This window comes from Emydura macquarii, unplaced genomic scaffold (genome assembly GCF_026122565.2).
Source record: "Emydura macquarii macquarii isolate MOO-44397 ecotype Brisbane River unplaced genomic scaffold, CSIRO-AGI_Emac_v2 contig_1110, whole genome shotgun sequence".
Lineage (NCBI taxonomy): Eukaryota > Metazoa > Chordata > Testudines > Chelidae > Emydura > Emydura macquarii.
This window is the reverse complement of record NW_027131247.1, coordinates 384,095-398,604: the sequence shown is the minus strand read 5'-3', so window position 1 is coordinate 398,604 and position 14,510 is coordinate 384,095. Positions and strand designations below refer to the sequence as shown.

Below are 14,510 nucleotides of genomic sequence, written 5' to 3'. Positions count from 1 at the left end.
AAAAAATCTTACTTTTTAAAGTTGGCTTTAGGCCAGAAGAAGAATAACCAATAACAACTATTTTAAGCTGAAGGTCACATTTCTGTTCAAGCATGGATCATTAGAGTCACTACAGAACTGAACAGAAATTTATCTAAGATCTGAAAGTGAGAAGAATGCCTTTCTGAACATTCAAAACTGGCAGAACTGTAGGAGAACTAGAAAGACACTTATCCAACACAAAGGAGAGACCTAAGGATTTCAATTTCTGGTCTGACAGACACACACCCTGGAATCTCCTGGCAGGATCAATTTAACCCTTCATTTCCCCAAATCAGTCCCTGGGCAGATAACTTTAGTGAAGTGAAAATTATATTTGAAACTATGCAAGCAATTTAAAGGTAAAAATCCGTACTAGAATATTATATTTGGTGGTAGGGGAGAGAGATGGGGTGTAAACAAAACACCATGAAAAGCCAGGAAGGTCAGAGGAGAGGCTAAAACTGTAAGAAACCCAGAACATTTCAAACTAGGGACCCACTTATTTAATATGTCTGGATTAAGATGAAGAAGAAAAAAGGAAAGGTTGAGGTAGCTAATATGTTAGCTAATGCCAACCGCACCTCACCCTCTTTTCCTAAACTGGGGAAGCCCATAGAACATACCTAAGCGATCTGAGACTCCATCTCCACCACTAGCTTCACGCCTTCCCTTTGTAGTGCAGCATCTTGATGTGAATCAGTAGGAAAATGGTTTTATGGTTTTCCCACAGCAGGAGCAGACATTGGTGCCCTACAGACTGGCTTCCGTTGGAGGAGAAATCAGTGATTCACAGTCTGGGTATACTATTAACTCACTTGTTTATTTACCATATACATACCACACTGGAACAGAGGGGATCACAAACTCCACGTCTACACTGCAATTTGGAGTTGTGCTAGTGTAAATTAAGCTAGTACTACAATTGTACCTCACACTGCAGCATAAGTGACTTTTCCAAGGCCACACAGGGAGTCTGTGGCAGAGATGTGAACTGAGCCCTGATCTCCTGAGCACCTCAACTGGTAGCAACAGTTGTTAAAACCAAACAGCTTATTGTCATATAATGGGCCCTGAAATGACCTGCATATATGCAACCAGGGTGTGACTCACAACGCTAGAATTTCTTAGCCCAGTTTCATCTTATACACAAGCCAGGTCAGCCTGAATAAATAATTCATTAAAACCCTTCTGAATATTCATGTCTGGTTTAGCCCCATACAGCTGACACATACGAAGGAGGTGGAGGAGAGCAGGACAGTGGAGTCTGTACCTCCTACTGGATGAAACCAGAGGAGTCCTGACGGCAGGCCAGAGCCAGTGTGCTAGATGACTTCATATCAAACGAGTTAGCTGGGTGAGTCTTGCCTCGTAAACTTTGCACAGAGAGTTTAACTGTGCAATCCCCTGAGTAAGCAAGAGAGAAACCAGACACTAAAGGGGTTCTAGCACCCCACACGGCCAAGAGGCAGATCTAAAAACACTTGGATTCTGCTACACAGCCAGAAGCCACGATGTCCCTGCTTGTCGTTAAGAATGCCTCTCCTAAGAAGCTCAAGGAAGCAGCAGCAGCAGCAGTTTGTCAAGCTTTGACTGAAGTACTGATTACTTTCTCATCTTTAAACACCACTAGCACACTTTTATTAACGTGTCTAACATATTTAATGTACTAAACGGTTTCATCTCCCCAGGTAAAACAAAAGCTCCAAGTCGTTTAGAGTTGGAGGGATGGATCCTCAGCTGGCATAATGCAGCTGAGTTCCACTGACTTACATGGAACCTACAGCGAGCGGAGACATTTAAACGCACATCTTCACATTCCTGGTAGGCAACATGTCATGAGCAAGCCAGAAAAGCCACCCCAGAGACAGCACTCCCTCACCTTCTCGTCAGCACCCTTGAGAAAGCCAAAAGCAGAGCTGTAAATCATTAAGGGGGGGGAGGGTGAGAAAAGCAGGGAGGTTCATGTCTTGGGGATGCAACAGTGTCTGACATCAAGGTCCTGAGACATCAGTGGTTGAAATTCACCTCTGTGAAGAATGCCAGCATATTACCACCCCCAGTATAGAGCATAAGTGATGCATAACAACATGTGCCAACCACCCCTCTTCACAGGGGTGACTTACAGCTTCTGAGAGAATGCGTTCCGATCTCCCGACCCTTCCAGAAATACATTGCACCACAGAGGGACCCTTTCCATGATTTTTTTAAAAACAGCAATTAAATCAAGGAATGAATTGGGTTTGTGGGACTAGATCGGAGCTGCAGCCCTACCTGGAGCAAGCGGGCTCAGGCTTTCACCCCATTACATTTGCTATGGATGTGTTCCCTTTCACGGCCTTGTGCATGCACTTAAATCCTTTCCTGCCAGGGACAGACTTGCACAACCGAAAGCTGACAGAGGAACATTTTGTTACTATGCGGCAAGACACACTGCTTCCTCCCAGATTATTTTGTAAAGCAGCTTCAATCCCTCTCTGTTGTGACAACTTCAGTCCTTGAACCTCCAGCACAAGACAAACAATTAAAAAAAGTCATGAATAACTCTCAGCTCCAAAAAACCCCACACAATTTGTTTGGTTATCAGTCAGCCCTCTAAGACGCACGTTTCAGCTGCGATTATTCCAAGCGGCAGCTAACAGCATCCGCGAGGCCTTGTTCATCTCCAAGTGAAGTAAGTGATGGCACAGTGGACCATGGTTGTTTCAGAGTTATCATGACTGGAACTGCAAGACCAGAAAGAAACGGCAGCTATTGAATGCAGCCAAAAAGGCCTTTACTGCAAAGCAGAGCAGCAGAGAATGCATCTCGGGGGCGGGAGGGGAAGAATACTAGCAGAAGCGAGCACATCTCCTTTGGGGGCTCATTGCCACTGGAGGGGGGCAGGGAGTCAATGCATACAATGCTGTGGAAGCATCCGATTTATAATCTAATGAAAAACAGAACTGCTGACTTAAAAATAACGGATGACAAAGCAGCCCCAAGGAAAGTTAAACTCCTTCTTTCCCGGCAAACAAGCTTTTACATATAGTACGTATTCACCGGGCTCCGCCACCCATTTGCCATGCAAGTTATTTCAGCAAGACACTCCACTGCCTGTTTCTGCGCCTACCCTTGTCTATTCTGATTTAAAACTTTTCAGGGCAGGGACGGCCTCTTCGGGTACATCTACACTTAACGGTGGTGTAGAGGGTACCAACACTGTACGCCCACTAGCACCGGGAGAAATCGCTCTGTGGATGGGGAGGCACGGCTTAGGTCAGTGGAGTGCCCTCCACCCAAGCCCTCAGAGTATGTCCATTGCACAGCTCTCTACATGCCCAAGCAGTGCAGCCCACATCTACATGACTGTTTTTAGGCACTGCCAGTGCCTCAGCCTGCACACCACAATGACAAGTGTGGACACAGCTTGCCTTTCACTGTGGCGTGCAGTGCCTGTACTCTCCATGCCACCACACGTGCAGACATGGGGTGACCAGATGTCTCTATTTTATGAGGACAGTCCTGATATTCGGGGCTGTGTGTTATATAGATGCCTATTACCTTCCCACTCCCTGTCCCGGTTTTTCACACTTGCTGTCTGGTCACCCTATGCAGACATAACCTTGCTATTCCCTAGTCTAGTGCAAGGCCTAGCACACAATGGGGAGTTTCAGTGCTATGGTAATAAAGAGGAAGACTTTGTTATGGAAGAAATTCATTCAAGTGTCACCAGACAGCTTGTAGCCATAGAAGAGTTAAGATATTGATATGCAAGGAACTTCGATTGTTATGGTAGCTCCTATTGCGCTAGGAACTACACAAACATACAATGAGACAGTCCCTGCCCGAAACAGGATAAAAGTTTAAAAGCAGATATAACATGGTACACATCGCCCTTTTTTTTGTTACCACAACAGATGTATTTTTGGCTAAATCCTAGGAATTCAGATTTCTGGGTTCAGCCCAGCCCCTACCTTCCTGTGGTTGTTTACCCACTTATAAAACCCACGTTCCTCAGGGAAGTCTTATGAAGTTTATTCTGTTAGTGTTTGAAAAATTATTTGAGTACCTCCAACTGAAGGGTCTATTTAAGTGCACGCTGATCTGAAAGTCTATAGGCCAGATCCTTGGCTGGTATAAAATTGCACCCTCCATTGAAGTCACCGGAGCAACATCAGCTGATCATCTATCCCTATGTTTTTGCCACCATTGTAAGTCTCTAATTTACGACTTGCAAGTTACATGGATTTCTTAAATCCTACAATAGAATAGCATGTGTTGATGTTAAATATGAAGAACATAAGAATGGCCATACTGGTTCAGACCAATATTCCTTGTAGCCCAGTATCCTGTCTTCTGATGGTGGCCAGATGCTTCAGAAGAATGAACAGAACAGGGCAATTTCAAATAATCCATCCTTGGTCTTCCAGTCCCAGCTTCTGGCAGTAGGAAGTTTAGAGACACAAGGAGCATGGGACTGCATCCCTGACCATCTTAGTTAATAGCCATTGATGGACCTATCGTCCATTAATTTATCTAATTCTTCTTTTAATTCAGTTATTCTTCTGGCCTTCACAACCTTCCCTGGCAATGAGTTCCACAGGTCGACTATGCTTTGTGTGAAGAAATACTTCCTTGTGTTTGTTTTAAACCTGTTACCTATTTATTACATCTCTTGGTTCTCGTGTTACGTGAAGGGGTAAATAACATTTCCCTATTCACTTTCTCCACACCGTTCATGATTTTATAGACGTCTATCATATCTCCCCTTAGTCGTCTCTTTTCTAAGATGACCAGTCCCAGTCTTTTTACTCTCTCCTCAGAGGGAAGCTGTTCCATACCCCTAATCATTTTTTGTTGCCCTTCTCTGCACCTTTTCCAATTCTAAGATATCTTTTCTGAGATGAGGTGAGCAGAGCCGCATACAGTATTCAAAAGTGAGGGAGTTCCATGGATTTATTTAGTGACATGATGATATTTTCTGTTTTATTATCTATCCCTTTACTAACATTCTAGTAGCTTTTTTTTTTTTTTAAATCTGCTGCAATACATGCAGCAGATGTTTTTAGAGAACTATCCATGCTGACTCCAAGTTCTCTTTCTTGAGTGATAACAGCTAATTTAGTCCCCATCATTTTGTATGTATAGTTGAGATTATGTTTTGCAATATGCATTACTTTGCATTTATCAACACTGAATATCTCATTTTCTTGCCCAGTCACCAGCTTTAGTGAGATGCCTTTGTAACACTTTGCAGACAGCTGTGGACTTAACTATCTTGAGTAATTGTGTATTATCTGCAAAACTGACACCTCGCTCTTTACCCCATTTTCCAGATCATTTATAAATATGTTGAACAGCACAGGTCCCAGTACAGATTGTGGGGGGATCCAGCTATTTACCTCTAGAGCCCTGCAAATACGCATGCATCGGTGGAGGCAGTTGTATTGTTTACCATCTTTGCAGATTGCGGATCGGATGCGAATCCCAATTTTTGTATCTGCACAGGGCTCTAACAGTGGGATAGGCACAACAGACAAACAGGTTTCTCCCACACAGGAGATAAGATGTATATCTCACTGTCAAATGTAAAGTAAGTGTTTTAAATCAACACAACGGTAGCCAAATCTGCCTATGGCGTAATAAGAGGGATGGGAAAACACTGGAGACAGTGGTCATCCTGTCTCGGAGGTGCAAAAACCAGTGAAATTGGAGATATAAGTAACAGGCAAAACGGACACCATTGCATCCTGCACCTAGGGATTAATCCAGCAGTGCAATTACATTTGTGAAAACCAGAATCTCAGCCAGGTTTGGCTGAAAACACTGTAGAGGACATTTGGGTTAGACAAGTGCTTAGCCTGTTCAAGTTAATTTTAGACTATAGAATGTGTGTGATACTTTTTGTTTTATATGTAACCTATTCTGATTATCCTTACCCTCTCCTAGATCTTAATCTTTATTAAACTCATGATTGTTTTGCTAGAACTATACCAGTGCTATATTGTTATAAAGGACCTGATCCTGAGTGATACCAGTCAAGCTGTGTAGACACTGCCCCTCCAGCTGGTAATTTCTAAGAGCGTCAGTGACAGAGGCTGGATACTACAGAGGGAACATTCAAGAAACTGAAGGGCTGGTACATGCCTATTACTAGCCTGAATGGAGAGTGTGAGGCCTGGAAGGCTGTGTAGGTGTGGCCAGATGTGGTTGGTTTCAGGGAGCTGAACGACAGCAGACACAAACAAGACTGATTTACGCTAAGGGCGAGTAAGGGTGAAGCTCCTCAAGGCCCGGGTACCCCAGGGAAGCATCATAGTAAAGATTTCAAAAGTTCCCGCACGCCAGCTTTCTATTTGGCCCGTACCACTGGGCCATTCTTCTTGCTCCTGTAGCTTGTGTTTTGGCCAGCATAACTTAGTGAACTGGGTCTGCTAATCTCTTGGCTACAGAAAATTACGCAGGGCATCAGATTTGAGGATCAGAATGGTCTCTTCTGCCCTCATGTGAGCCATGTCCCTCTGAACAGCCATCCTAATTACTTCGGAGTTAACCTGCATACGTGACTTCAAGTCCAGCCAGCCTTCACTGCCAGACCGTCCCACCCTGCAACCACCTGGGTTTTCATTTGAATGATCAACATTAGGACGGTAGTCTGTCCTATTCAGGTTAAAGAGGTAACTTGTGGCAGTCACATACAGAGTCTTTCGTTTGTAGGGTGCCACTTCAAATCCAGCAGAGCTCTGCTATGTCCTAGAGTGGTTCTGTTGGCTTGTCTGGGGCATGAGACTTTGGTGTTTTCAATCCAGTCCAGGTGTGCACACATCAGAGTCCATGCTCACACCAATGAGTGGAGTAAATGGCACCCTTCTAAGCTGCAGAGGCCACGGGCTGAATAGGCTGGGATACAGTGCCATCTTGCCCATGGAACGGGTCGTCCCAGAAGAGGAAGGGATATGGGGCTGTGGCTGGGGAGATGGGGGAGAGAGGGGAGAAGCTTGCCCTGCCACTAGCTTTGCTGGGCCTATTCTACAGGTTAATGGAGCAGTTGATATGCATATTACATAGCACCCAACAGCCCCAACTATGAGCTAGCCCCCACTTTGCTAAGTACTATACAAACACGGGGAGAGAATTTCAGTCTCTGGGGCTGTCAAGCACCTTTCCACCAGCACTGAAGTGTGCACCAAAAAACCAAATTGTTTAGAACTCCTTATGCAGTTAAGTCCATTAGCGCCTTCCCTAACACCCTGATTATATCTAGGGACAGCGAGTATGCACCAGTAGCCACAGCAAGTTGTGCTAAAAGCAAAGAAACACAGACTCTCATGAAATTCATCCAACAAGCCACTTGATTTCCCAAGCTCCTGGAGTTACATATTCACTAGCGTTAGGTCGTTTCTCCATGCCTAGAAAAAAAACAACCAAACTCATCTCTTAAGAATGTGCTGTGTGTCATGAGCTCCTAGCTCATGATATCAAAGTTCAAAAGCCTGATCACTAACACATGAACCAGCCAGCGCCCCATCCATTTGACCACACTGCCTCCTATGCAGTACATATACAGAGGCAGGCATGTCCCATTTCAAGCAGATAAATGGATTAGTTTCCAATCCAAAAATGTCCATGTTCAGCTAGTTCTGAACACCAGACAGTTGGTACAAAATAAACATGGAAGTCAACAGAGTCTGAACCAGGACAAAGTTGGGCTTTACTTTGGACTCTTGCTCAAGTCTGCAAACGTCATCCAAGATGGGTTGTCTGAACTGCATAAGCGGGACACATGCTCCTAGCACAATGATACTCGAAACGTTCCAAAGTTTGTTACATTTAAAAATCTCTAGAGAAGAGTAACAAAATAGGTTTCTTTAAGATCTAGCATAATAGACATTATATTCCATATCACTAGGATCTATACATGGGTGAGGGAACTCTTTCTAGTCAGTATCATACACTCTCACTAGAAGTGGCTGCAAAATTTGAGCAAAGAGCCCAAAAACTGTTAGGCCAACTCCTCCAAGTAACAGGTTTCTGCAAAAATCAGCTTTAGAAAGGAAAAATAAATGAATAAATACATCAAAGTTTAAAAAAAGCAGCTTTACGTAGAATGGGAAGAAATGTTGCCTCTAACTTGACAGTTAGTTAACCTCCCACTTCTCTTTGTCTGCTTTTAGTCTATGACGACACAAACCTGCCAATATTCCTATACATCGTCCGTCTAATTCAGCCCTCCGTTACACCCATGAAGCTCCTGTATATTGCAGGTTCTGGCAGTACGGAGGGGTGACGGCACAGAATGCGGCCCCTGGTAATTTAAGGCATTAGGTACAAGCAGGATGGAAACTCATGCGATCTGAGGCACAAGTAACACAGACATATGCCATATGAACTTATTTCCAAGACTCTCTGCTACTCCCTTTAAAAAAAAAAAAGAAAAGTTTCTACCATCCCAACCCTCTCCCATCACAGCCACATCCCCACTGCTTCTATCTCCAGTCTTAGAAGCAGAGAGGAAGAACTGCACCCAATTTTACTGTCCTTTTTTTGATAACAGGGTATTAGTGTGACTCATTGAGCTCATTAGATGCCTGTTATGATAGATCCAGGAAAAAGTCATGGCCTCATTAACATCAGTAGCAAAACTTTCCTCGACTTTGGTAGGGACATTCTGACCCCACTGATTTTAACGCTGGCCTCCAAGGGTTCCAAAATACAAACAGCGTTGCTCGTCTGGAGTACCTAACCCCCTGTAAACTTTGGTGGAGACAGTCTCTTCAAGAACTAGGCCCAACACCTCACTTGGATTAGAGAAAGATGGCTGACCATAGAGTAACTGAAAAAAACCATCCTTCAGATTCACTTTGAAGCCCAGAACACAGAGGTATTCAGATTAGCATTCTACCAGCATGAACCGAGTTCTTCATTCCATCTACCGTATTCCCAAATTAAAAAGTCTGATGTTTTGTTGCAGGAAAGCAAGAGTCCAAACCCAACCATTTGTATAGGGAGAGGAACACTTCCGTTTTTATGGAGACTGGGGGGAGGCAGAGGGGATATATCCACCCTGGAGATTTCAAGATGTCTGCCACTGGGGGCATTCCAAAGTACTGACTCTTCCAGGGAGTCCCTTTATGAGCCAGGGATAAGTCATCCTCAGTAGAGTTTGTTCAGCAGGATCCAGAGGCGGCTACTAAAAGCCCCATTAGGCAGAGGGAAGTCCCCAGCCACTTGAATTCCAAGAGTGGTGGTTAAACTAGTTCCTCAAGTTTGCGAGGCTGCCCAACCGCACGCATGCACACACACCCTTACGCGTCATCATTCATAATTCTTAAGTCACTATTGCAGTAATTCCATCTCGCTCCTGACTTTCTATGCCTCGTCTCACACTGCCAGCCTGACATCGTTAGTTAAGCAAGGGAGGGTGCAGGGGGGGGTGTTTGCATTCTTACCCAGCCAACATCTTCGTTCACCTGCACTTGGAAAGTGCCGCCTAATGGGTTTCTTCCACTAGCAGGAGGAGGATGCTTCTTGGCTCAATCTTTTGAAATCGCCAAGCCCGCGCACGCACGTGCACATCCCCCTGCTCCTCCCCCCCCCCCCCCTCGGATTGGGCACAAACAAGTTTTCCATCTGAGAGGGATCCAGATTTCACCAGCTCCAGGCTCGGGTTGCTAGGGTGCTCTCCAGATCCCTAGCGCTGCCAATGCAACACACTTCCTGAACCCCCTGAATGAGCATTGCAGTGGCACGCGGAATGCAATGCCAGCAGGCAGGGAAAATGTGAAGCTACAGCACGTTTGCTCTACGCTGCCTCCCAAGTGACCCAGATTTCCTCGGCTACACCCTCTGTTTATGGAGAGGTGCTCTCCTCCATTCCCCCACCGCAGCAGAACGAGCCCACCAGCCTTCACTAAGCCACGAGCCCAGTGCCTGGTGAACTGCCAGGCCTGTAAGACATGCACAGGACGGCGATGCTCTCAGCATCCTTAGAGATTTTTGAGCAGCTGTAGTCAGGAGCCCATTTGAGGGAAGGTTTCCAGGCACCACCAACCAACAGAAGAACTGACTTAGCCCCTCTCTCATCCCGGTAGCCTTCCTCCAAGGCACAAATCACACCTATGCTATAGGCTTAGCTGTGTCCTGCCCTACTTGGGCAAGCAAGTCGATGGCAGAGTCGGGACCAGGAGTCAAGTACTGTGTCCCAGTCCCACCCCTAACCATAGGCTATGTTTAGAACCGCGGAGTCCTTAACCCTGGTCCCTGCTCTCAGCACACAGATACACGTTGAAAAAGATGCTCCAGCAAGGGCTTATCCTGCAGAGGTACAGGCCGAGTAGCAGCACAGCACGGCAAGGGGGAAATCCCTCTTCCCTCCATCCCAGCCCTCTGAAGTCTGGGCTACGGCACACAGTAACTGAAATGCATGCAAGTATGATTTAGGAGGGCAGAGCAGGAGAGGTGCCAGCAGCATGGGCGCTTTCTTCATGTTGCTCTCAGCACCTTGGGCAGGACCTGCCAGCAGAGATTATTCATCAGCCAAGAAGGCTGGTTTTTCTTGTGGTACAGGGATGAAGGCAGAGAGCAAGTTTTAGGTTGTGTGTAATGACAGCAGGACCAGGTGAGCAGGTAGTTAGGCCTCATTCCCAAGCTATTATTGTAAACAGGGCCTTAAAGGAACAAACCAGGACAGATACGTACTCTATATTTAAAGTCAGCGCCGCACCAAGCAAGAGAATCACCACTGCCACTAGGTTATTTCGGATGATACATTTTGGCCTTCTCCCCATCTCATAGTCAGCATGGTGCCTGCACCACTAAGCACGATCAGCATTTCAGTCAGCCCCAGGGTTGGTCTGTAGGGCCATACATGACTTTTAAAAACGAATGGAGATTTCCAAAACACCTCAGTGAAGAAAAAAAAAAAAGAGACAGGACCTCGGGGAATACACTCTCTCTTCCGGGGCTCCCATTTTAGGGCTCCCTAAAAAGGCATAGCCCCACCTCCACCCAGTTTGAATGAACCAGCTTCCTTCTCTCTATTAATCCTATTCCAGGCAATCCATTTGAAGAACCCCAAGCAATTAACAATACACTGCTCCGACTGAAAATGCAGAAGATGCTGTGCAAAGATGGACTGTGAATACAGCTAGGGAGGGCAGCGTTATTCTGAAGGTCGAGGGTAAGGTTACTAGTGAGAAACATTTCAGAAGATTGCGTTAGAGCCTAAGCATATGACATGCAACATTCTAGTTACGGCAGCAGATAAAAATAATAATTGTATATGTTTACACCCCTCCCACCATTTTTCTACATTACAAGCACTTTACATCCAGTTTAGAGAGACCTTTAGGATTTCAAACCCTCACTGTCAATTTTGTTTTGGTTTTTTCCCTTTTTAAAAGCACTTTACAATCATCTGGATTCCAGTTTTCTTTGCAGTAGCCCCACACACAGATACAATCCCACACCCGAAACAGCAGTTTGCCCTATTCTGTCTGTACAATACGCACTATAAACCTAGGGGGAATTTACTCCATTGTCACCTGACTAGGGTAGGTAAGGAGGTATCTGACAAAAGAAAGTTAACAGAAAGATCATGGCTTTGCTTGTTTATAAGTGCATTGTTCCCCCACTAGAATATGCCATGATTTTTGCTTTTAAAGTATTCCAAGTTTCAAGCTAGGAAAAATCCAGTCTCTGCTCTTTTTATGTTCTCCCTTTCGATTTCTTAAAAAAAATAAAAATAATAATAAAAAAACCCAGCACTACCAACATGGATTTACATATCTGAAAAACAGAAGAGTCGTCAGCTGGTGATGCCATTGGATTGCAAATCCGTCCAGGACAATGAAATCTTGTGGGGTTGGAAGGATGACACTATTAAAGAAAGGCCAAAGCCTCTGTTCATACTAAATGGAACAGCTTTCAAAAGGAAAAATGAAGGCATTGCAATCTTACCTTCAGCCAGTACTTCATCCACCGTCACCTGGTATCTCCCAATATGGAAAACCCTGCCAACGTACCCACTCCCTGGTCCTGTGCTACTGCCACTTCCTCCACTGGTACCAGAACCAGGGCCTAAACCTCCCTGCTCTCGACGAGAGTCAAAAAACTTCTTCATCTCTCAAAAGATATAATTGTATTACGATCACGGGATGTTATTTTCAAGGTCCGATTTTCCCCCCTTCTTGATTCCAGCCAATAAAAAAAATCCACTCCCAGTGGTGATTTGTTTGTTTGTAGTCGGGCAGATGTTTTTTCCTCCGGGTAGACAGAGCTTGCAATATTTAGACCTGTAAGGATCATATAAAAACAAAAAAGAGGGACAAATAATTACAAACACTTTAAAAATAAACAGCCATACCCTGGAGGGGAAAAAAAAACAACCGAACAAATAAAACCCTTGTAAGATGCGCCCACCATTCCCCTAAATAGAAAACCCACCAGATCTTGTACTGAATAACCCAGCCACCAAAAGCATCACAAGCAGCTGATTATAGAAGGATGATGTACCTCTTCCTGGGCAGCTAGTAATGCCATGTAAACCCCCCACACCCAGGAGCTGAGGGGCTGTCCCAGCCCTTTGCTACAGACAGACTGGCCCGACCCAGCTAGCAACTGGGCCACAATGTTACCATTGCTGCAGCCTCTCCCCTGGCCCTGGCTGGAAGGTGGTTGTAAGGTAACATTGCCACTGAAGGGAAGCTAGGAGCAGCTGAGAGCCAGAGACCATTACAGGCTGATCTTACGCCTCCAGCCCCCCCTCTCCAGCTCCATCCAACCAGGAAATGAACTGTCACAGGAAGTCCCTGCTTCAGCACGAGTGGGTGGAGTGGGGAGATGGTGCATGGGTGATTTCCCAGCCCCTCCTTTGAGCTTTGCTTTGTAACCCCTTAGTCCCCAGCCTCCTTCCCCCAGATAGATTGCAGGTGAAAAAGCAAAGGGGGGGGGGGGAATCAGATGCAAAACTCAAGCAGCTGCAGCTGCAGCCAAGGAGGAAACTGGGCATCCAAGAGTGTTTTTAAACTGCAAGAGACAGTCTCCGCCGCCTGGCATGCTGGGGGGGGTAGTTCTCCCCGGGTGCTGCCCCAGCCAGCTGTGCAGAGAGAGGGACTGCAATTCCCAGAAGGCACCAGGAGAGCGGCTGCCCCCCCCGGGGGGGGAGGAGGGAGTAAAGGGTGATGGTGCAGTTCGTGGTCTGCCTGATTGGGTGCCCCCTGGGCTGAGCGGCCGAGCTGCAGGAGCCGGTGTTGCAGGCTGATGGGGTTGAGTAATAAATGAGTATAAAGAAATCCCCCACCTTCTTCTCCTCCCCCCCCCCGGCTTGCAGCAAGGTGTCCTGGGAGTTGTAGTTTCTCTCCTGCCCCATGGAAGCTGCAGGAGGGACATTATCATGGCTGGAGGAGCAGAGCAGAGCACAGGGGGGCTGACACTGGGGTGACCAGGTGTCCTGATGTTATAGGGAGAGCCCCAGTGTTTGGGGATTTTACTTATATAAGGCCCTATTACCCCCCACCCCCACCCTGATTTTTTCCCCTTGCTGTCTGGTCATGCTACATGAGAGTGAAGAGCTCCCACTTCCCCGTGGGGCTGATTTCCTGACTCCCCCAGTCCTGCTTTGCAGGAGTTTGTATACTCAACATCCTTAAACAGCCAGCTAACAGCGTAAACAAAACAAACACGCTCTGCTGGGAAAGCAGGGCTGCGCATTCCTCCCGTTAGCTATTTGCATTAACCCTGCTTTTTTAAAACACATTTTGCTGTCCCAGTAATAAATATTCAGTGGTATGGACTCTTGAATGATAGTCTGTGGGTTTCGTAACAACCCCACCTCCTGGGAGCATGGTAGAGAATCTCACTCTTTTTTTTTATCCTTCCATTTTTGATGAACGCTAAGTTACTTACCTTCGCCGCAGCAGAGACCAGCCTGAAGACATGACCTGATTGAACGCAAAATGCTCTGAAGCCAGGAAGCAAATAAAAAGAACCCTATGTTTATTATCAATTTTAATCTAATGATTTTTAGGCCAATCTCGTGATTTTTTGAGACCTGGTCTATGAGTGTTTGGGGTTGGCAACACTGAATACTTATTATTTCTTTTTCACAGAATCATAGAGTTGAAGGCTAGCAGGGACCACCAGCTCACCTAGTCCCACCTGTACATCGGAAGCCACTTTCTCCTCTACCCCCCAGGCATGGTGCTTAGGGAACTTCATAAGGGGCCCAGTCCTGCAAAATACTGGTCTCTGGGTGCTCAGCTCCTTGCAGGATTGGGCCTGCAATCCTGCATTCCTTGCGCACTTCATGCAACTGATTAGTGCAAAGGGGCATTAGGAACGGAGCCCTCAGACTTGCTTCCATGTTGCATCCCTTTGTCAGCCTTGCATATTTACAGTGAGCTCTTCCCAGGCAGCAGCATGGTCAGTCCAAAGCATTCAAAACGCATGAATCATGCTGCCAAAAATCACGATACTGAAATAGTGCCAGGTTCTGCCGTCCTTATGTTGAA

General features: G+C 45.9%; 1 protein-coding gene across 10 annotated transcripts in view; it reads right to left on the bottom strand.

Annotated features, from left to right (window-relative positions):
- The window catches only part of AAK1 (AP2 associated kinase 1), a 97,380-nt gene extending 84,600 nt beyond the window's left edge, over positions 1–12,780 (bottom strand). For 9 of the 10 annotated variants that reach the window (XM_067545817.1, XM_067545821.1, XM_067545824.1 and 6 more), the window contains exons 1-2: positions 12,636–12,780; positions 11,959–12,293 (exon numbers count right to left, since the gene is read on the bottom strand). In XM_067545817.1, the coding sequence (XP_067401918.1) occupies positions 11,959–12,121 (163 nt within the window). In that variant the 5' untranslated portion in view covers positions 12,122–12,293; positions 12,636–12,780. Of the gene's footprint in view, positions 1–11,958; positions 12,294–12,513 lie in introns of all 10 variants that reach the window. The other variant, XM_067545818.1, reaches the window with a different exon arrangement.
- Between the last annotated feature and the right edge of the window lie 1,730 nt (positions 12,781–14,510).